This window comes from Musa acuminata, chromosome BXJ1-3 (genome assembly GCF_036884655.1).
Source record: "Musa acuminata AAA Group cultivar baxijiao chromosome BXJ1-3, Cavendish_Baxijiao_AAA, whole genome shotgun sequence".
Classification (NCBI taxonomy): domain Eukaryota; kingdom Viridiplantae; phylum Streptophyta; class Magnoliopsida; order Zingiberales; family Musaceae; genus Musa; species Musa acuminata.
In genome coordinates this window covers 2,180,402-2,202,886 of record NC_088329.1, presented here as the reverse complement: position 1 = coordinate 2,202,886, position 22,485 = coordinate 2,180,402, and the positions used below count along the sequence as shown (strand labels likewise).

At 38.8% G+C, this 22,485-nt stretch overlaps 4 protein-coding genes across 10 annotated transcripts; 1 reads left to right on the top strand and 3 right to left on the bottom strand.

The window, feature by feature from the left end:
- The first annotated feature begins 156 nt into the window (after positions 1–156).
- Positions 157–6,809, top strand: LOC135616179 (protein MODIFIED TRANSPORT TO THE VACUOLE 1-like). 2 transcript variants are annotated; one of them, XR_010488292.1, is made up of 7 exons: positions 157–368; positions 456–849; positions 1,319–2,071; positions 2,880–3,035; positions 4,937–5,830; positions 6,463–6,559; positions 6,646–6,809. XR_010488292.1 is itself a non-coding variant. In XM_065115370.1 (6 exons), the coding sequence occupies exons 2-6, from the start codon at positions 643–645 to the stop codon at positions 6,502–6,504; spliced, it is 2,052 nt and encodes a 683-aa protein (XP_064971442.1). In that variant the 5' UTR covers positions 157–368; positions 456–642; the 3' UTR covers positions 6,505–6,809. The 2 variants fall into 2 exon arrangements, 1 of the variants encoding a protein (XP_064971442.1); XM_065115370.1 differs by having other exon boundaries at positions 6,463–6,809.
- A 625-nt stretch (positions 6,810–7,434) lies between these two features.
- On the bottom strand, positions 7,435–9,604 carry LOC135616188 (cinnamoyl-CoA reductase-like SNL6). Of its 4 annotated transcripts, none has more exons than XM_065115384.1 (5): positions 9,349–9,604; positions 9,110–9,267; positions 8,628–8,816; positions 7,784–8,121; positions 7,435–7,696 (listed from the first exon to the last, which is right to left on the bottom strand). In XM_065115384.1, the coding sequence occupies exons 1-5, from the start codon at positions 9,485–9,487 to the stop codon at positions 7,603–7,605; spliced, it is 918 nt and encodes a 305-aa protein (XP_064971456.1). In that variant the 5' UTR covers positions 9,488–9,604; the 3' UTR covers positions 7,435–7,602. The 4 variants fall into 4 exon arrangements, with proteins under 4 accessions (XP_064971456.1, XP_064971459.1, XP_064971464.1 ...); XM_065115387.1 differs by having other exon boundaries at positions 9,355–9,604; XM_065115392.1 differs by having other exon boundaries at positions 9,358–9,604.
- A 1,318-nt stretch (positions 9,605–10,922) lies between these two features.
- LOC135616168 (plasma membrane-associated cation-binding protein 1-like) lies at positions 10,923–12,432 on the bottom strand. Of its 2 annotated transcripts, none has more exons than XM_065115355.1 (5): positions 12,288–12,432; positions 12,029–12,176; positions 11,751–11,840; positions 11,569–11,671; positions 10,923–11,493 (listed from the first exon to the last, which is right to left on the bottom strand). In XM_065115355.1, exons 2-5 carry the CDS (start codon positions 12,137–12,139, stop codon positions 11,159–11,161), a joined length of 639 nt encoding a protein of 212 aa, XP_064971427.1. In that variant the 5' UTR covers positions 12,140–12,176; positions 12,288–12,432; the 3' UTR covers positions 10,923–11,158. The 2 variants fall into 2 exon arrangements, with proteins under 2 accessions (XP_064971427.1, XP_064971433.1); XM_065115361.1 differs by having other exon boundaries at positions 11,569–11,653.
- A 2,323-nt stretch (positions 12,433–14,755) lies between these two features.
- Positions 14,756–22,278, bottom strand: LOC135616144 (calcineurin B-like protein 7). Of its 2 annotated transcripts, none has more exons than XM_065115329.1 (9): positions 22,018–22,278; positions 21,186–21,314; positions 19,972–20,054; positions 19,811–19,870; positions 19,035–19,143; positions 18,722–18,774; positions 17,761–17,841; positions 17,564–17,676; positions 14,756–15,127 (listed from the first exon to the last, which is right to left on the bottom strand). In XM_065115329.1, exons 2-9 carry the CDS (start codon positions 21,259–21,261, stop codon positions 15,064–15,066), a joined length of 639 nt encoding a protein of 212 aa, XP_064971401.1. In that variant the 5' UTR covers positions 21,262–21,314; positions 22,018–22,278; the 3' UTR covers positions 14,756–15,063. The 2 variants fall into 2 exon arrangements, with proteins under 2 accessions (XP_064971401.1, XP_064971409.1); XM_065115337.1 differs by having other exon boundaries at positions 22,013–22,276.
- Between the last annotated feature and the right edge of the window lie 207 nt (positions 22,279–22,485).

The following is a 22,485-nucleotide window of genomic DNA, read 5'->3' as shown; positions in this document are numbered from 1 at the left end:
GGTTCTTCCGTGGTATCCAAATTGGACCGGCTAATCCGACCGATGGTTTAGTGAACCATGAGAATCGATCAAATTAGATATTTTAGTTAACTAAGATCCGATCGATCGATCCATCGAATAAGAAGAAGCCAAACTACTTTAGTTGGCACGAGGAAGTCGTGTTTGTGGAGCAACTGTCACGAGGAACTCGCGTTCGACACAGAAGTCCTTTCTCTGTGTCGGAGACGCGGATTACCCACGTCGGTGGTCGTATCGAACCCGTCTCTCTTCTCCGTTTCTCTTTCCCTCTTCCAAAACACCTGGTCGATTCGAGCCAGACGTCCTCTTCTCCGCCGATCCTTTCGTCCTTGTGGACTTCCGTCGGATCGGTAATATTCTTCTTCCTTTGGAATACCGATTGGTTAGGGTTTCTTTTGAGGATTTTCTAACATTTGTTGAATTCGTTTCTTCCAAAGGTTGTGTTCTTGATCGGAGCTGCGATCCGTCGGATTAGGTGTTCCGGTGGTCGACTTCTGCTGTGAATCTGGAATTTTGGAATACAGGAAGCTGGTTGCTGGTCGATTCGAGTGCTTTTTATTGTTGTTATCTGGATTTCGTGGGTGTAATTGATTGGGATTCGCCGTAAGATCTTGATTTGTGAATATGGATCAAAGCCGGAGAGCTGTGGAAGCGTATTGGAGAACTCGCATGGTTGATGGGGTGACCTCGGACGAAGATAAGGTCGCTCCAGTATACAAGTTGGAGGAGGTTTGTGAGCTTCTGCGAATTTCGCCTGCGGGCATTGTGAAGGAGGTCTCTGACTACGTTCTCAAACGGCTGGATCACAAGAGCCCAGTAGTGAAGCAAAAGGTATTAGATTATATATATATATATATATATATATATATATATATATATATATATATATTCTGTACGTCAACAATGTCTGTATCTTCGATGTTTATTTTACAAAGCATGATGCGATGAGACAACCTTTTTTTTCCCTTTTGTTTTTTTTTTTCTCTGTGAAACAAACATATCGTGACAAGTTTCTTTTCTTTCTCTACCTCTTTTTTTTTGCGTCTGGATTCTTCATGCAGACGGTGTACAGATTTTATAAACGAAGGATTATGGTTTTTTCTTTTTATTTTGTCACTGCCACATAACATAGTGCTTCCTATATATCGCACCTGTAACAGAACCATATGTTGGGAAATAAGTACTTGTGTATATTTGTCTAAAGCGTTCTATCAAACAGATGGGACTGCAGTCTATATGCCCATGTACAGAATTTATACTGTTGCATTGAACAATTGATCCTTGTTTTCTCTTTCCCAAGGCTCTTCGGCTGATCAAGTATGCAGTGGGAAAATCTGGAAATGAGTTCAAGAGGGAAATGCAGAGGCACTCGGTAGCAATGCGTCAGCTGTTCCATTATAAAGGTCAATTAGATCCGCTGAAAGGAGATGCTCTTAACCAGGCTGTCCGTGACACTGCTCATGAGGCAATTGCTGCCATCTTCGTTTCTGAGGACAACAAGGGAGTGACACCTGTGCAAGGCCTCAATAAGCGCATCGAAGGCTTCGGAAATACAAATTTTGAGGTTCCAGCTGGAGAGAAAAGATCGTTTCTCAGTGAAGTGGTTGATCTTGGCAGTGCCTCCATCAAGCAGGGACTTAGCACCATTGCTGCTGCTCATTCTTCGAGGAAAAATGATACTGGCAGTTATAAGAGCCCTAACCTCAGAAGGTCTTTAACAACAGAAGTAGATGGTCGTAATGAATATGGAGGAAATGAACATCAGAGAGAAAGTTGGGAAGTTTCTGAGATCTCAAAAAGAAACTCCGGAACATGGAGCCCTGGTTCGAGAGTGAGCGAAACCACTTCTGTGGCAAATGAGGACACAAGTTCAAGTAATGCAGAGGTAAAAACTCGTGAGGGAAGGCTTCTGGAGACAATTGTTACATCTGGAGGTGTACGTCTACAACCAACTCGTGATGCATTGCAGGCTTTTCTTGCAGAGGCTGCAAGGTTGGATGGAGTGGCCATAAGTCGTGCCCTGGAGATAAAACTCCAATCACATTTGTGGCAGGTAAGCTGACTGACCAATCACTCTTTTGATCTGCTCATTAGTTTCTCATGGAAATGTTTAGTTAATTTTTAGATGTTTGTACAGAATATTGTGCACAACTGCACTTATGAAACATCCTTTTTTGTATTGAATTACAAGTTTTTTCTGTATATTGGTGAAAAACTCATCTCCAAAAAAATAGTGGAATCTTTAGATGGCATGTTCCAATGACTACAAATGGAACAGTATTAAATATTAAGCGTTTATAATTTCTTGCACTACCATGTAACAAAAAGTGATGATGGGATATACCCTATATTTCATGTGTTTGTTGTTTGACTTCGATACAGATCATCTGAGTGCTAAGTTGATAACTTATGTGGATCTCAATTTTTGTTAGTGTACAATTTTTGTTTTATGTGGATCTCACATTTCCTACGAGCAATTTACAAGTTGGTGGATTATATGGAGTTATATTAATGTCATTTTTTGTTTTATTTGGCGCACTAATTTTAACTCCATGTTTTCCACTACTTTTTTATTTCCTAGTTTCTTTTCTATCTTAGTATGACAACAAATATTGGAGGCTTGGAAGCTAATTTTTCTCGTCAAGGCAGTCTCATTTTTGGTAAATAGGTTGAACAGATGTAAACACTTTGCTTGGTAATGCTTGATGTTAGACAGGACATGGATTTTGTTAGTGGGTAGTATATAGTTTAATCCAACATTTTATTTGGATAACTATTTGAAGTGAAACCAAATAATTTACTTTGGATAAAAATCTTCGTTAAACTTTGTTAATATTGTAAAGTTTACATGGTGTTTTCAGGTCAGGATGAAGGCTATGTGTGTCTTGGAGTCGATCTTAAGGAAAAAAGATGATGAGCACTTCTTTAAGATAGTGTCTTATTTTACTGAAAACAAGGATTCTGTGGTCAAATGTTCAGAGTTACCACAAGCTTCTTTGAGGGAGAAGGCAATAAAGGTACTCTATGTTCAAATGAATTTGTTGCCTAGAATATTGGAATGACTTTGTTAACATTCAAAAGTATATCCTCATATTGCTAATTGCACTTGTAAGCTGGGTATATGTTATGATCCCTCATGAATGGGTGCTTGCATTCTGTTCCACAATCAGATGAGTACTTTTTTTATTAAAAATTTGGAGATAGAGAGCCATGAACAACTTATTGGAAAATTATGTATAGCAGAAAGGTTTCTTTCAAATACCTATGAGTTTCATCCTTGGTTTGTGTCATTTACTTCTTGTATGTTGTTCCCTATTCAGAATCATAAGTGGCTTGGACTTGTTTATAATCCAACTTCAGGAATTTTAAGTAGTTCAATATCTATACTACAGTGTTTTAACAAAAATCAGATGCTTCCTTAAAGTGTGTGCTACCTGAACCCTCCTAACAGGCCCCTCTAACATCCTCTCGTTTTTATCTTCTCTGTTCTCATCCTCTCTCCTGGTGATGTCCTCTTTCATTCTTGTTGTTCTTGCCCTCTCTCGATTTCACTCTCGTCTTTCTCATCACTGCTGTCTTTATTTTTTTTGCCATCATCTTTTTTGTAGTTGTTTCCTTTCAAAATCATTCTTTTTTCTTCTCGTATTACCTAAAGCCATGTACTAATGCCCTATATTTTTGTCAGCCAACACATTAGAGTTGCAAATTTTATCTTTTGGTCATCAAGTTTCATGAATTCAATTTATAAGAAAGAGACATTTGACAACTATATTTTTGTTATTTTTTATTATAAAAAATGTCATATATATTTGTGTATAATTATTTTTTGATTTTTTAAATCAAACTTGTGGTCCGATCTTTTGACTCATTGGTCCAACTATTGAACTAGTGACCTGCAGATTTTTTATTGCTATGGTAATAGCTCATGAATCACTAATTTCATTAATCTTTCTTATTATTGATCCCTGCCTAGTTGGCATGTCAGTTATATATTCATTTCTTAAGTAGCTTTCATCGCATCCTGTGCATAGGGATTCTGACATAGTAGTTTCTAAAAAAATATAGAATTTGCTGATAAGTACATCTCGCCTACCACATTAGTGTTCCGCCATGAACAAGCAAATTTCAATTATCTGATGCATTTCTGTTGCAAATGTTATCTGCATTATTACATCCTCCATGTGTGATGTCGTTGTGACCTGCATGGATCAGGTAAAGCATCACACACCTTTACTAAGATTCGATTACCATATTTGTTGAAAAATCACTCTTTATGAAATGAGTTTAAGATTGTCCAAGTATGTTAGTGCCAAATGTAAAGCATTCATAGAAAAAAATTACATATAATTCTTTTTCATCGCACGCCTTTTCCTTTTTCCTTTGTCACGAGCAAAATGGGTTGAGCTGTTGAGGTAAAATTCCCCTGACCTCCATAAATCAAAGTTATATTTTTAAGTTATCTTACAGAATAGTACTAACAGCAACTGATGCTGAGTTAGTATAATGATTTTAGAGAAAGAGAAAGAATGATAGCTTGTCATTTTTCGAACCTGTGCTTAAGCAATGATCAATTTTTTTATTCTTGATCTGATAACAAAACAAGAACTTTTTGATGATAACTGTTAAGTTGATGAGATTGGAGATTACAATACCAAGTCTACAGTTTTCCATTGCTTTCATTTTTCTCCTTTTTTCCTTCTTCTTGTTGTGGTGGTGGTGTTGGTTGCTTGGGCATAGCTGAGATATTTGATGACTCATATTCATATGCTCTGATATGAAAAGTTTTGAAAAAAAATACAATATTCTGAGAGTGATATTAAATACATAGCATCATTATACAATACAGTTTGTTTGTATTGCACATTTCTTCTCGAGCCAGTTTTCTATTCTGACTATAGATTCCCTCTCTTTTGTTTAGGTTTTAAGTCTTCTTGATGGCGAGCAAACTCCCGGATTAAGAGGAGAGCCATCCAATGGGAAAGTTAAACCTGCCCCTGTCGTTCAAATGCCTGACTTAATTGATACCGGTGAGCTTGATGATTATGGCAGTCATGATTCCATGGAGAAGCAGCATGAACAATGTGCAGCAAAGTTGAAGCCATCTGATTCTTTGGTCGATGATCTATTTGAAAGTGATTCTATTGCTGATTTAAGTACCACCAACAATCAAAATCAAGATGATCCATTTGCAGATGTATCCTTCCATGTGACTGGGGATAAGGAGCAGAATGACCTTTTCTCTGGATTGACAGTTGATGATAAGAAGTCAGATATTGCTCTTAATTTTCCTGAAATTAAGAATCCTGACTTGTTGGATGTTTTTGGTGCAAATTCTGAGCAGCTCGAAGAGGAAGCAGGAAAGGGTAGAAGCAATGTACAAAATTTGATGGCTGGGTTGACTCTCAGCGGCATGATTCAAGAAAATGAACAACCTGGATTTCTGCCCAATAGCAGTCAACTGGGCCAGATGCCTACAAATGGAGCCATGAACATTAATTTGGATTTGAACGCCATGTATCCGCAGGTTCCTATGCAGTATGGAATATCTCCAAACATCATGTTCAATCAAGGTTTTGCTAGCCAGTCAATGAATTATGGCACAATGGGTGCATTTATTGCTCAACAGCAGCTTTTATTGCAAAACCTTGGAAGTCTCAACTCTGGATTTGGACATACTACTGGAAATGCCGTGGAGGGAAGTAATTCTTTTTCATTTCCCGATATCTTTCAACTTTCGAATAATCCAGTACAAAGCCATGCTTCAGTTGTGAAAAGCCCAAAGGCAGAGACTAAAGCTTTTGATTTTATATCGGTAATGATTCTTCCTCCGCATAAATGTTTAGTTATTCCACTTTGATATCTTTTAATTCTCGAACTTGCTTGAAAATACTTTTCTGTTCTAGTTTAATACATGCAGGCACAAAGAGACATCTAGTTATGTTTGTTCTTGACATATAATGTGTAAAAATTCTGGTGAATACCCAACTGTTTATTAGTATCATTATCTTTTTTCTTTAGTTACACGTGTATAAAAATGGTCTTTTTGCATCAGCAAAATCACCCACAGCACAGATTAGGACAATTTTCATCAGAATGCAACTCAAAATGAGCTAGCTTCCTGGATCCCTGCTAGTGCAATTACCTTTGCTGTCTGAAATCTGAATCCATCATATCAGATGCCAAGGAGCACAGGGATTTAGTTATTTTTTGATGAATTAATAAATGTCCTTGGTAAATATTTCAAAAAGGTTATTCTTTTGCCTATTAACCAGAGCTTATAATTAATTCGAGTTTAGTAGGTCATGCAACGGTAGGTTAATGCACACCGCCAGTCTTCTTTCAAGGACTGGTGCATGCGGACAACATCACATTGTAAGTCTGGTCTGTATGCCTTGGTCGCCTATTGTTGAGTTAAAATTGAGGTTTGTTTGCTTCTTGTGGCAGGATCACGTTGCTGCAGCCCGAGGTTCAAAAAGGGTCACTTGATTCTGTCGTTGATCCGTGGAAGCTGGGAGAATCCTCGACTCAAGAGATCAGTGCGGCAAGTCATTCTTTTGCAATAATATTTCTCCATGCCTCGAGCCACATGAGTTTCATCCTTTTGTCCCCTTTCCTATTGTATTGCAGCACAGCCGGAAACATACTTAGTTGTAGCTCTTGGATGCTGGGTTTCGTTTCGTGTTCTACTTGGTGTTAATTCTCTCTCTTCAATAAGTTGCGGCTGGGGCTTAAATGAACTAATGCAGAGAATAATCTTAAATGGAATAAAATGTTCAGAATTCTCCCTTGAAGCCTTTTTCATATGGAGCAGTATCATTAGTGTTGCTAGTTTTTGCAGGAAAATGTTTTTGTGTCTCCTAATTGAAAAATTTTACATTGCTTGTGACTTGGTGCTTGATATTATTGATAATGCAAGTGGTGGTTTATATATCATCAGATATTAATCCATGAATACAACTGAGTTGGCAATGAAGAGGGATCCTTTATCAGTTGGAACGTGGTAGATTTCTATTTGTTCACTTTCTTCATAAGAAAAAAATGGGTGGAATTTTCTCAACAAGTTTTTTGTTTTTGTATTCCCTTTTTTAATGCTCCTTTTTGTTTGTTCACTTTCTTCACTTGTTTTTAATGATGAAAAAGTGAAGGTTACTTTTTTTTTTTTTTTTTTTTTTCATTTTTTTCATTTAGATCTTTTTTTTTCGCATTTAGATCAAATGTTTATCGATTAATATCAATTAATGATATTAAAAAAATTTAAATTCGTAAAAATAAATTAAAAGGATGTGGATCCAAGAAAATTCCAAACCATTGAAGTGTTTTCTTATGCAAATCTAATGTTAATTTTTATCATAATATATAGTTAATTGCATATTATCTAAAAATTACATTGAAAGTGAAATATTTAATTACGTTCAGTTTAATAATACGGTCTTTCTTTTACTTATGTGAAAGTAAACATAGGATTAAATATTTCAAAGTACAGAAATAGATATGCTAAGGATAGTTAATCACATAAATAATCTATAATTAGACCTAATACACATTCGGTCACTTCACTCCCAACTTCCCACGGATGAACGGCACCTACTCTTCCACGTGTCTCCCTGCGTCGAAGTCTATCATCACCTTGTTCAGCTTCTTGTTCTGGATCCGCTGCTGCGTCGTCCTCAACCCGTCACTGCCAAGTAATTAATACGCCCGTCTATTAATTATCATATCAAACATTAAAAATAAATAAATAAATAAAAAGAAAAAGAAATTTAACCTCGAGGCGGGTTGGGCTGCGTCGTGGGACATCAGCCGCTCCAGCTTAACGGCGTCATGGGGATGGCAGACGGCGCCGTTGAAGCAGAGGTAACGCCCGTAAGCTGAGGGGGTCTCGTACACGGCGACGTGGGCGTCGACGAGGAAATCCACGTCCACCGTCACCAACACGCCGTCTTCGTACATCTGCGCCGCGCCCTTCATGTAGGGGTCGGCGACGGAGAGGTCCGCGGCCACGAGGAGAAGGCCGGCGTTGACGCAGACCATGTCCACCCCTCGGTCCATCGCCAGCGCCCACGCCGTCTTCTCCGCTAACGTCTTCGCCAGCGCGTGCCAAAGCTGCATGCCATCAACCGCAGGATTTCGATGAGGCACAAACGGTGAAGACAGCGTGCAGTCGACGATCCGAATGACATTATTGGATGGATAGGTACATCGAAGTAGAATTTAACGGGATGATTATTAGCTCGCGGGTGCACGAACCATCGCCATCCATTCAACCCACATTCCCTGCCCTCTCACCTACCAAAGCTGGGGCTTACAATTGCGCAACGACTGGGTCCGTCCATCAGCTGCCATGGGTGGATTCACCTCTTTGCTCCACCATGGTTAGGCAACTGCAACAATGCTTTCTTGATGAACAAATTGATTGGAGCAGCCAGCAGTTGCATCATTCATTTTCTTGGGTTCCGAGGTTGGCAGAGGCCCTTTCGAAATGCTGTTGGTAAACTAAGTGGACATGCTAAGCTACTGGCAGAAGGGATTGGTCTAGGCGAACTGATTTCCACCATCCTGTCACCAGAATTCTTGGGCTGCTTAACATTTGCTTATAGTATTATTATTACCTTGTATTTCCTGCAAAAGTTGGGTTCACTCCATTCCCTCTCATCGAAGTCTGCAGCCGCCTTGCGGTTCTCTTTCCATACCACGGCGGTCACCGAGGAAGTGAAGACCGCTCTCTCCATGGTTTCCACTTGAGCGCATGCTTCGAGCACATTGTGTGCGGATCTCACCTCCACTTCAACCAGGAATTCCTGCAGCATGCATGTACCACAGATTTAGTCCCGAACAAGCAAGTCCATGTTTCCACGATCCTAAAGGATTAATATTAGCTACGTTCCTAAGTCTGCCGGATGTTGTTCATAGCCGGGGATTTTGCGTAACCCCTTACAGATGGATTAATGTGAAGCCGTTCTGTGGTCACAGTAATATGTGTTCGAATAGAATTGCCACTAAACAGCTGGTGCTCATGACAACCACCGTACGGTTCGATGGCTGCAGGGACATGAAGAAAGCCAGCATCTCGATTCCATGCTTAACCACTTACGTCGTAGGACTGATCCTGAGGAGGCTCAAACGTGTAGAAAAGCCCGGCGCAGCCCTTCATGGCGTCGACGATGCTTTGGTAGTCGAAGGGGTCCGCATGGAACAGCTTAAGCCGCCGGTTCTCGCCGAAGAGCCTCCTCAAGCTGCCGCTCGATTCACCTGCGACAGCAGCCATCAGAGAAACCCAATCAGCATCCAAAACCTCCGACTCACCGCAGGACGAGACCGGATAAAGAGAACCGAAACCACGGCCGTAGGTGGCGGCATGAACAACGTATCCTCTTCGTAGGAGCCTCTCAACGAGCGAAACGCCGAGCCGGCACGACGCGTCCATGACGCAGACGGTGTTCCGATCACGGTGAACGAAAGCCGGCGCCATGAGCAAGAATTCTAGGCCGGTGGAAACACTGTCGCAGGAGAGGAGGAAGGTCTGGGAGAAGGTCGAGGGAGGGAGCTTTGTGTTTAAAGGAAGATGAGGGAGGGCGCGGGGGGGGGGTAGTTGCCATTAGCTGTGAGGTAGGCACACTGAGAAGGGAAGACGAAGGCGAGGTTGGTAGGAAAATGTGGCTTCAGAGTTTCCATGGAGAGAGACTCGAGTCGCTGATGTGAATAGCATCACTGATTGCTATCGGCATGTGGCTCAATACAATTGACTCTTCTTTACCCATCTTTTCCAATCGATTTAAGTGTTATCTTGATTCATGGCCTGTGCTTTAAGTCTTACAAGATGAACCTAAAGTACTGTTGTGCTCGATTGAGGACGGCACATTATATGTTGTTGTTCCGGATGAAAATAATAGAATAAGAATAGAAGTGAAAATGCTTCAATACATTAACATATTCCCTTTCCTATTTATATATATTAGGATGAAGGATTTCTCTCAACAGAATAAAGAATTTTTCTCAACAGATTTTCCTCAACAAAACCTTAATATTAAAAGATCAATCAATAATAGATCATAATTAAAGATGTCAATTATATCTATAAATATAACTACCTATTAAAAGATGACGAGGTATTTTATATTATTGATATAAATAAATAGGGATGGATTGAGATTTTAGGCCTAATAACAGATGGATTAGTTTTTTTATTTAAATTAATCAGAGTAAATTTTGACTGAATCGATTATGATTCAATTAATAAATTTTTTTTATTTTAATCGAATCAAATAAAATATTTTCTCATTGATAACAATTCTTACCCATGGCCCCACACATTACATGCACTCAATCCTCGCAAGTCATGATGAATGTTTGACTTGGATGTTGTTGATGTGCTGCTACTATTAACATTGAGAATATTAAAGAATTTTTCTCTCAATTCTATAGATCAACTAGAGAAAATAAATAAATAAAAATCCTACATTTATCATAGAACACCCTCTCAGACAGACTTTTCGAGTGTCGAGAGAATACGCCACCTTCTCTCATGGAGTATCTATCAGCACAGCACAAGCTTACACATTATAGTCTTCCTTTTCCGTGTAGGATTGATTACTCTTATTCCACTGCTGGCTCAGAGGAGATTAATCTCACGTCCCTTTCCTCGATATATCTTCCCCTAATCAATGCCTTGACTTCTTCATGTTGTCCGCCTAGCTATTGTTTTTATACACCCTCAATCGTGGAAGCTTCAAACAAAGGAAAAGAGGACAGCTCTGATCGGACGCAGAAGGCCCACAGGAAACATACACAGCCTCTCCGGAGCGTTTCCTTGACATCCTCTTTCTGTGGGACGTGACACGGCAACAACAACTTCAATGATGAGAGCAGTAGGAACGAGAAATATAAACCCATTTACACCTGAAATATACAATGAACCAGACAGCACTTAATCATGGAGTATTATCATACACAATTTGCATGTTCTTCACAGATGCAAAAGGAAAGAAACCTCGTGACAGGTACGTACAGGAGAGAGACAATAGGGCGTGATGTGGTAAAGAGGTCAAAGAAAGAATAACAAATGATGCAAACATAGAGCAGGTGGCGAAGGCAGATGTACAAGTCCATGCATGGAATGATATGGAGGGGAGAGCTGTGGTGTTCAAGCCTTGGCAGGTTCAGGTGCAGGCTCGTCCGGTTTCGCCGGTTCGGGCTCCGGAGGTGCCGGCGCCTCTTCGGCGGGAGCAGGAGGAGCTGGGGTCTCCTCCACCTTCTCGGCCTCTTCCTTCTTGATCTCCTCGGCAGCCTCCGGTGTGATCTCCTTGCTGGCGCTCTCGACGGCGGCGGTGGCGGCAGGTTCCGGCTCGGAGGGAGCAGGCGGCTCTTCGGCGGGGAGTAAGGTGCACACCTTCTCGAAGATGAAGATCACGGGGCCGGAGACGAGGGCTGGGCCATACTTGGTCGCAGCCTCGCTTACTGGCTTGGAGCCAGGGAACTCTGTGTAGATCACGAGGAGAGCTCATCTTATGTTCTTGAACAACTAAAAACTATATATCTATCTCATATAATTACCGATCTTCACTAGTTCCTCGATGAACTTAACCACGACAGTCGATCCCTTCTTCAATCCTGACTCCGTAGGATTCTTCACCAAAGTCTGTGATGAGATAGAATGCTAATTTTAGCAGAAAGTGCAAGAATATTTAGCTGTTGTGACTATGTTGTTTGAGTTGAAGAGGCGAATTAAGACGGACCTTGATCGTAACGGCAGAAGCTTCATAGATCTCTACAACTTTGGGCTGGAGGTCAACCTTCTTCTCCTCCAACTCCTTGGTGATGTCCTCCTGTACCAAACCCAGACAGTAGTAATAAGAAAGAAGAAGTAGTAGTAGTAGAAGAAGAAGAAGAAGAAGAAGAAGAAGAAGAAGAAGAAGAAGAAGAAGAAGAAGAAGAAGAAGAAGAAGAAGAAGAAGAAGAAGAAGAAGAAGAAGAAGAAGAAGAAGAAGAAGAAGAAGAAACAATATGATCCCACCTTGGAATCGTCGAAGGACTTGCATGCCTCGGCTGCAGCAGCCTTCTTGCCGTTCCTGTCGAAGACCTTCTTAATCTTCGGAAGGACCTTGGACTTCCAGTAGTTCACCATCTCTGATCTCCTTCTATTCCCCCTCCGACAACTTAGACTAAAAAGAAAAACAATAAGAAATTACATGATTTCAGATGCATCACATATCGATAGCAACAAAAGATCAGTCGAGGAGGAGGAGGAGGAGGAGGAGGAGGAGAAGACATACTCGAATCACCAACGCCGTGCAGTATGGACAGGAGGAGCACAGGGGAGGTCACCAGGCTTCCCCAGGAAAAATATAGGAGGACCAGCCACCAAAACACCCCGACACGTGACGAGAATTACATAAAAGCCCAAGTGGCACGGGACGTATATGTTCATCATCTTCTCGCATCGGACGGTGGAGAACGCCGCGAGGGTGTTGGAGCAAATCACGGGGAAGGGGAGGGGTAGAGAGGGGAGGCGCGAGGGGACGACAGCTGGCGGGGTAGTGCGGTTGGGTGGCAATCACCTATTTGTGGGTCCCGAGGCGGGGATGTGTGTCGTCGTAGTCACAGCTCATTCCATCACACAGGACGATTCCCGGTCGAGGGAAGAAAGGGGAAACGGGAGGGACATGGCGGCGCCACCTCTACCTCCTTGCCACGTGGCTTCGCTGGCTTGGGGCCACCTTCCCCCCTCCATTACTTTGATCGCACGTAAACAAAAATCAAACGCGTTCACGGAACGCTAAGTCGTGTCATAAGTTCGTTTAATGGACCCGTCAATTTGCAGTCCCGATCCGACCCGAAACTAGGCTCCGTTATGTCGAAATGATCGAACCTTATTGGATTCAGTCTAATAAAACCCATGTTGGAACGGTTCGCCAATCCCCATTCATTCATGCATCCCACCTCGCTCTGTTTGACCACCACCTCTTCTTCTTCTTCTTCTTCTTCTTCTTCTTCTTCTTCTTCTTACTTTCTATATAGATCGAATTAAGTGAACTGACAACTTGGATGCCCGTAAAGAACTCGAAGCAATCAACGATTTAGTTCGAATGCTCGTATGCTATGGGTATTTTATGAGTGAGATAGATGAAGAGCTTATATTATGAGACTTAATCAAGGTTAAGACTGGTCATCATTGCTAAACTGAGTGAGGAATCAGAATGGTAACCTGGGTTTAAAATTACTGAGAAAAAAATTAAATATGAAATCCTAGATTAATAATAAAATACTAAGCAAAGAGATAAGATTTTCATGAAAAATAATATTTTACTATGTATAAAATAATAAAATTAATAAGACTTTAGTCATAATTAATTTACGTCTCATATGTATTATATTAGGATTTATCTACCGTAATAGGTTGATTAATCTCACATCGAAAATGATGAAGATTAAGATTATCTTTATCGATTAATTCTGTATCAAAAGTAGATAAAATTAAGATAATATTATCAATTTTAACTTAAATATTTTGATCAATGATTTAAATTAAATAAAATTAATGGATAAGTTAACCTATCAAATCACGAAGAAAACGTGATTAGGACCAAAAACAATGGGCAGAAGACCGAATAAAAATCCAGTTAGGATGGATTGCAGGAGCTGCTGTGTCACGCCATCGTTATATTCTCTTGATAAACGTACACGCAATGAACATTAAACAGGTAGAAATTAGTTGTCGTTGTATTCCATTGTATACAACAACACACATCTTCTGGAAGCCTAGATAGATAGATAGATAGATAGATAGATAGATCAGCACCCCTTTGGGGTTGGCTTGTGGCGTTGACAGGAGTGGCATCTCCTCCTGCTCCTCGTCCTCCATTGCCGTGAGCGCCTCCGCTACGCTTCGCCGTGTTGCGGTGGTTGACCTGCAGCCACCATCCATGCTTTTGCTTGCTTGCTTGCTTGCTTGGAAGAAGAATGAATCGCTTCCTCTTCCACCATCTTCAACGATGTTTTTGTTGCTTATCGACCAAGCTGACGTAGCCTCGTTTACGTATATACGCACCACCGCACTGCAATTGCTCGGTCAATTCCTCTTAGCAAATACAAATCACTCTCCCAGCAATTTTTAGAGACTTTATAGTCGATACAGTAAAATCTTGGAATTAAATCTCCCATTACCAATTTCTCTTTCTTTGAGAAACAAAAAAAAAATTATTTATATAAAATTTGAGCTTTTTAGAATAATAATTCAGTATAAAATCCAGCAATTCAGTGGAACCCACACGATGGAGCCCAGTCATCGGGCCCTTCAAAGCCACGTCCTTCTCCTTGAGCATCCGTCGAAGTCTCTCTTGGCCATGTCACACGGCCAACAGTGGTTCCCACCACATCGCATCGGCGTAAGCCAACCACCGACACAGCTCACGCCCACCTTATATGTGGACCCCATAAGGGGAAGAGCTTTGGCACATCTCATTCTCGAGTACTACTGATAACCATACGGAGCAGAAGTAGAAATCTACCTAACAAGAGAGAGAGAGAGAGAGAGAGAGAGATGTTTTCTGATAATATATCCACAAATGTGGATTCTATCCATTCGAATGCCATCAGATTAAGTAAATGATGTTTTGTCACCTCAGCAGTTAAATCCCCAGAATATCCATCCAATTAGATCTAATATTTCCAATATTGTCTGCTTTTCCAAGAAAAGAAGAGAAAAAACAAATCTTGTTTGGGTTTTAGACAAGAGACAGACTGAGAAAAGAACCACAGTATGCAATTGTGAACATATGTTTGACTTACATTGACGCCTCTATTTGACGGCTGAACATTCAAGTGCTCTGTTACAATTGTTAGAACAAACATAGTCATCAAAACATCATATCCAGAACCATATTATGCAAGGATAAACCATACATTCAAAGTATGTTTAGGCCTTATTTAAAGCTCAACTTTGAAATGCTTTTGTTAGCGCAAACTGTTGTTCTTCAGATGATTTCCGAGTCATCAAATGATTTCTGTATACACAAGCTGCACAATTGTTGTTCCTCTCAAGCCAGAATACTACATATCTTCTTCATCAATTGTGGTCATCACAACAAAACTGGGAAATGCTGTTGTTATATCCCTGTGTCAACCATGTGCATTTAAGTCTGTAAAATAGAAAGGAGACTTTCCAAGAAACAATGTCCATAGCATAAGATGGTAGCATAATTAGAAATAAAAAATACAAATGGTCACTGACTTGGTAAAGCATCTAAAAGGATACCCAACATGAATAAAGACACCTAATATTCATCGTAAGGTAAGTGATATGATACACACTTTGATCTGTCTATTAATTCTCTATCGTGCTATCAGATTATCAACCGTAGTCTCATATTATGTCTGAAATATAAAACCAAAATGGTCGAAAAGACGTTAAAGGGTTAAACGCCGAAAGCCCTGGTATGAAAAATCATTCATCCAGATAAAAATGGAAAATTGAGTAAGAGTTACTTGTAAAAGGATTGAAAGAAAGCAAATTCTCTGAATGGTATGAGAACTTCACAGAATCAACAAAAAAATGTATGAATCATGAAATGATTTTGAACCCCTTATTTGAACTTGCAACTTCATGGTATTCCTGATCTCAATGTATGAATGTCAGCTCTTGACAGTGGAAAGAAACTGCCATAAATACAAAGAAACTGTCACCTCTTGACACACGACAGCAGTTGGAAGATTAGGTTCTCCAGAATCCTTAATATACATAAATGGAGTCAGGCCTGGAGAATCAAGGTCACATTTGTTGAAAAACAAATCCTCATTCAGTTGAAAGTTGATTTTGACTTGGACAGGCTTCTCATCGTTGGACAGGATTCAGTAGGCACAAATTCTGAGAGAAGATGAAGCCGATGCTTCCATCTCCAACAAACTACTTAGGTGACAATCCATCCTTACTGATTACAACGCACAAACTCAACGGGTTGAACTTTCTTCGTTGGTCTCAATTCGTAAAGTTGTATATTTGAGGAAGAGGAAAGATCAGCTATTTGACCGGATCAACGTCGACACCTACAAAGGATGATCCCAAGTTCGAAGCGTGGGATTCTAAAAATTCTCTAATCAGATCATGGTTGATAAACTCTATGGAACCAGAAATTAGCTAAACGTATATGCTTTTGCTAACAACAAAGGAGTCGTGGGATGTTGTGGTTGAGACATTCAAATATGGGTAATTCAGCCAAAGTATTTGAGATTACAAACAAGATCAGAGAGCTTAAATAAGGTAATACTAGTGTTACGAAATACTTTAATACCTTAAAGACACTCTGGCAAGAGTTTGATATTTTTCATGATTTTGAGTGGTCACGTTCTACTTACAGTACTTGATACACAAAAATGCTTGAGAGGGATTGAGTTTTTCAATTTTTGATAGGTTTAAACAAAGAACTAGATGAAGTCTATGGATGGATATTGGGGAAGGATTAATTAGCATCTCTCTAAGTTATATTCTTCAAAGTTAGAAGGGAGGAAAGTAGAAGACAAGTCATGAGGGGATCTTCTACTCCATCTATGGCTGCAAAAAATTTTGCACTTATCATGACAACTGAAATTAATTCTGCTGATAATGCTGTGCAACATAATCAAAGGAAGAGCGATGAGAAAGACAAAGTTAGGTGTATTTTGGCAATAAACCAAGACGCACAAGAGAAACTTGCTGGTACATACATGGAAAACCAGCAAACTGGAAGAGCAATCGAGCTCTAGAAAAGGCTAATAGCCAAGGATTTCAAGTAGACCATCAAGCTGCCACCGCTTCTAAAGGAGTAGAAATGCCTTTGTTCACTAAGGAATAAATTGAACAACTGTTTAAGTTTCTGAACCAGTCCCAAAACCCTAATCCTTCCTCCTTTATCATCTTGTTTTTGTGCCAAGAAAGGTAATTGTTTAACAGCTTTGTTTGCTTCTTTTGGTCATAAGGCTCCTTGGATCATAGATTCAAGCACGACAGACCATATGACCAGCCTTTCACATTTGTTTTCCTCCTACACACCTTTTCTTGGAAACTCTGAAATAAAAGTTATTGATGAATCACTTTCTTCTATAGTAGGAAAAGTCACAATTATAATTTCAGATTCCTTTGTATGAATTCTGTGCTTCGTATTCCCAACTTATCTTGTAACTTGTTGTATATTAGCAAACTGACAAAGGATTTATATTGTGTTGCTAAATTCTTTCCTTCTCACTATGAATTTCAGGACTTGTATACGGGAAGGATGATTGGCAGTGCTAAGGAGAGTGAAGAACTTTATTATCTTGAAGAGGACACTACTTAGAAGGACAAGCTCAATTGATAATAAATAGTAATACTCTCTCTAATAGTAGTGAAATAATGTTGTGGCACTATAGACTAGGCCATTTTTAAATATTTAAATAACAAGGCTTGATCCCTGCTTGTTGACCTCAAACAAAAATGCTCATGGGAAATAACAACATAGGACTCCTTAAAGGAGTCAGATTGGGAAGCCATTTTAAGCAAGTAGATCAATATAAGATAGAAAATGAAGATGATGCTTACATCAAATAAGGAATCGTCATGTTCTTAAGCAAAGATGGATTTTGAGCAACAAATTCCTTCCATTCTTCTGGATCTATTTTTTCATCACCATTTCTGTCAACCTGAAGTAATGTCTACAAGAGAAAGATATAGCATGCTCAAAACTGCATATAGTTAGTTAGAAATAAAAGAAAAATAAGAAGAAATTACTTTTGCACCTTGTCAACAATTGCCTCGATAACATCATCTGAAAGGCATACGTCCGTTTCACTTAGAATAGCCAGCACCATCTCCTTTAACTGTCAAGACAACAAAGAGCAAGATAGAGCAAAATAGAAAATCATGTCCCAATTTCATTCCTTATATCCATAACCCCCATTCTTTCCTTGATCTTTGTCACTGTAGGTAAATTTTATTTCATCTTCCATGAACATTAGATGAACTAAAAGAAACACTGTAAGCAATTTCAAAGGCAAGACTTATAAATGATATTTGGATATTAGGTGCCATCAACAAAATTGATGACACTAGAAGCTCAAAAATGCTCATATGGTTAATTTAGTGAATAGTAAACAAAACCAAGATAAAATAAAAATAAGCAATAGTATGCAACATAATTTTGTTACTGGTATCAGATGAAAGTGATCTGATTTATGGTATTACATGAAAGTGGTTTGATAAATGGCCATTTCCCTTTATTGCTTTTCATCTAAAGATTTTTTGAGCCTCCTAGAGAAGAAATTTTCCAAAGAAACAATGGACGGAATGTAATGTCTGTCGCATGTTTTGTTTTAAAAAATAGCTGCATCTTTAATAACATCAACTCTCAGATATCTAATTTCTCGGAGAAAGCTATTTCAAAATCAAAGCATGGCCAGTCATGGACATCAGGAAGATGACCTCTATATTTCTTTTATGAAGCATGATTGAGTCTAAAGCAAAGGCACCGAGTTTGTGTTTTTCATTGTTTTTCTTCCTATGGTTGAGTTCAGTTGCAGGCATGTTCATTCTTCTTTGGGTAGCTGTAGTTTGGCATAGTCTCCTGTGGAGGGTGCTTTGCAGTTGACATGTTTTGTTTTGCAACTAGAGTTGAACTCGATGTAGATTCTTCTTTTCTTAAGAATGGGATAATATAGCCAAGTTTTCCATCTAAAAAGGGAAGTGTCAGGATGATGTTACCTCGTCACGCTCAATATATCCAGTATTCTTGAGATCATACAACCTAAATGCAACTGCACAGAAATAAGTAAAACATTATTATATACCTTTAACAAAAAGTAGAAAATAAAAGAAACTACAAATGGAGAGGTACAATTATACAGATGGTGGGATACTAATTCTAAAGAGTTAAGATATAAAAGTAATTTGCTGCCTTGTCTAATTAAAAACCAAGGAGTGAAATAACACCAAAATCCTAGAAATAATCATATTCTTCATATTAAGGAATTAAATAATGAATTTAATGACAAATATTTTAGTAAAAAGATCTTACAAGAAACTTTTTCTGCCACCTCTGTGTTTGGATGGAAGATACTAAGGCATCGAACAAATTCTCCAAACTCAATTACTCCATTCCGTTTTATGTCAAACAAGTCAAATATCTGAAAAATGTCATCACAAAATTGTTACTTATAACAGAAATAAGCAAAGGCAGTATCTTACAGCCCACAAGACAGTAACTCTGTACTAATATATCTTAGAAAAACATACACTTCTCTTAGATGGATGCTCCTAACTCGATTGATGGCCAGTTTCATGTATAAATAGCACTGTACACTTAGTTATTAACACGGGTAGTGTTTGAATATAAAAGTAAAAAAACATATAAATAGTTGTAAATATATGCTTGGTAACCTTGATTTGTTTACTTCAAAAAATACTTTCAAGATTTTCCAAAACTTTATAAGTGGAAATATTCTACTCCTACATTTATAAAAACAAAAAGCATCCCAGTATTACCACATAACCAAATTAGGAAAGTAGTTGGAAGGTAATGATTTCAGGTCCAAACCCATGTTGATGAACAGGAAGGAAAATTGCCATAGGAAGTGATAAAACCCTGTGTATTATTCATGCATAATATATACAGAGAAAAACTTGCTTTCACTTTGCCATCCAATTCAGCATGGTACATCATTTTCTTCTGGTATTTTAAGTTTTTGAAGTATTTCATACATTTTGGAACCACATGATCTATATCAGCGTTCACCATAAAGAAAAATATACAGTTATTACCCAAGAAATTAGTGAATTTGAAAAGAAACTGACCCTGTCAGCAAAAAAATTATGTTCGTTGCTGTTCTTGAGGAGGGCAAGTCGGAACTCTTCCTGATAAGAAGGAATTAAATTAAACATGATTTCCATGAACAACTATAAACATAATAGTTAAAAAATCAGCTGCCCGTTGAAACTAAAAGCTAAGGTCATACCTTATGAATAAGCCCATCTTTGGTAATTGAATAGCTTATCCTTTTAAATAGCTCGTACAAAGCTTCTACTTCACTCACAGTAACTGAGAAGGAAGAGTATCAAATATTATCTTATAAGTTGATAGTGACATTCAAAAATATTGTGTTCTTAAAACCAGCTCTACTTGTCCATAAACATTGGCCCTCAACAGATCCTGTGTTAGTGGGAGCCTTGTGCATTGGATCATTCTTTTCTGTCTAAACAAGTTGTATTATCACTGATATTAGTTCATTACCTTTTTATGAAAGATTGGCACTCGATAAGGAAAAAAATATACAGGTATCCGAATAAAAACAGAAAGTATGTGATATACTCCAACACTCCCAGGTTGGACACTGAGGAGTTACAGAAATCATTTCAAATCCCAAAGAGGAAGAACCAGAATTCTTATTCCATGTTAAGCACCTGGGTGTGTTCTGTCCTGATCCACAAATAGCAGGAATAATGTGGGTTGATAACTTAGCAATGGTACCCATTTCTGCATCTTATTCCTTTGTTTGTTGTTTTTCCTTTTATTTAAGAGAATTGATTATTTTTCCAATTCCTCTTCTTTTACCTTTTCCCTTCCCCTTGTCTTGCCATTCTTTGTTTCACTTTTTTTTTTTTCTCTTATTGCTTCTCTGTTTCTTATCTTTCACGACTACTGTTGAAGCCCCCATTTTGGTATCATGGTGTACAATGCAGGCCACCAGCTGGTATGAAGTAAGAAGCAATCGTTTTCTGAGTACTCCATGTTGATGACATAACCCACATGGTTTTATGCTTAGATTGTGACAATAATGGTATCATAGCGGACCTAATAGTGCCACTATGTAAATGAGTGGATCAAGTAGGAAAAGACTGCATGTGGGTGGGTCCAATATTACATCAAATGGTGGGACTTCCATTGTGATGTCATTCTCCATTCCACCAATATTTAGAGGATTAATTCTGGATAGGGTGTGCATCTTAATGAGGACATTAGTACTTTGATAATATGTGAGTTATTACCCACCATGGATAAGCAATTTCAGACTGCTCATCGTTTCAGGGTAGATTACTTGATTTCAAGCTTGGACTATTTTCGAAGTGGTACTTTCCTAGATGCATCACATGATGTTGTTTAAAAATATTCATGGATATAAGTAACCCACTTCATAATGGAAACAAATTACAAAGTGGAATAGAAGCTCACAGGTTGTTTCTGATGCAAGAACAGTAGGGTCTTCATATCCAGGTACATGTTTTTGTTTTGAGGAGATACAACCCATAATAAAGAAGGTCCTAGTGATTTTAGTGCTATGCTTTGCTGCAGCCTTTCAACCTGCAAAGCGGTAGAGAAAAAGAAAGAGTTCATTTTTTAGGTTAAATCGGTTGAGATGAAAGAAGAGAAATCTACAGCATAACACAAGCATAAGAGCAAACCTAAGAAATTTTATTTGGATGCCTAATCTGCAAAAATTAGCAGCAGATGAATATAATCTTTGTGAATTAAAGCTTCTTTTACAAAATGATTAATCTAAAAACTATTTTGAGCTCTCCTCAAGAAAGATAAAAAAAATTCTTCTAAACTTGCTAAATATTTCTCTGAGAAAAAGAGAACAGAATATGATCCTAATGATGGGATGAACAAGTACCAAAAACGACTGCCCACAAGGGTTGCCAAGAAGAATATCAAGATAATCTGCCAATCGAAGAAACAACAGTAAACCATACTGATAAATAACAGATTTGAAAGCAGAGTTAGCGTTGGCAAAGGATATTCCAGAGCAAGTGCCATGAAATAAGCAAATGAAACAACAACGGAAACTAACGCCGCAACAATAGTCAAAAAAGGACAGAGAAAAGGAAGAACAATAGGTGTTATTGCGTATTGATCCATAAGAAATGTTCGTTTTTTCTTTTCCAGGTCCAAAAAAAAAAAAAAAATCATCCGACAGTTGCAGAGCTTGATTTGAGTTCCAAGATGCAATCTTCTACCGATTAACAGCATGAAACAACACATTGGGTTTGGACAGAAACCTTACTCGCTTGATTTCAAGAGGACACAGTGGCAACTCTGCGGAAGAAGCAAGATCCAGCCAAGGGTTTCTTCTGAAGCTCCAAATCTGGTACCAATTAAACCTTATTTAACGGGAGAAATAAAATGCTGTGAAGCAAAGGGAGATCATCTCTCTCTCTCTCTCTCTCTCTCTCAAAACATCCATCGTCATCACTTGGTATCAGTATCATTTAAAAGCTTAGTTGCAACTAAAGAAACAGAAAGTCCAAAGCACGTCATTGTCGCGTTTGGATACCCTCTTTCATTTCTTTGTCTCCTTATGGGTGTTCCTAGGGATCAGGATTAAGCAGCTCCAACATACACACACTCAATCTAATGTGCCATAAAATATGATTGGATCAGTTTAAATTCTACACCAAAATAAAATAAAAATTATCATAGGCATGTATTATTAGTTCATATAGGAAGCAAGTAAATGAGTACTCATTTTGTA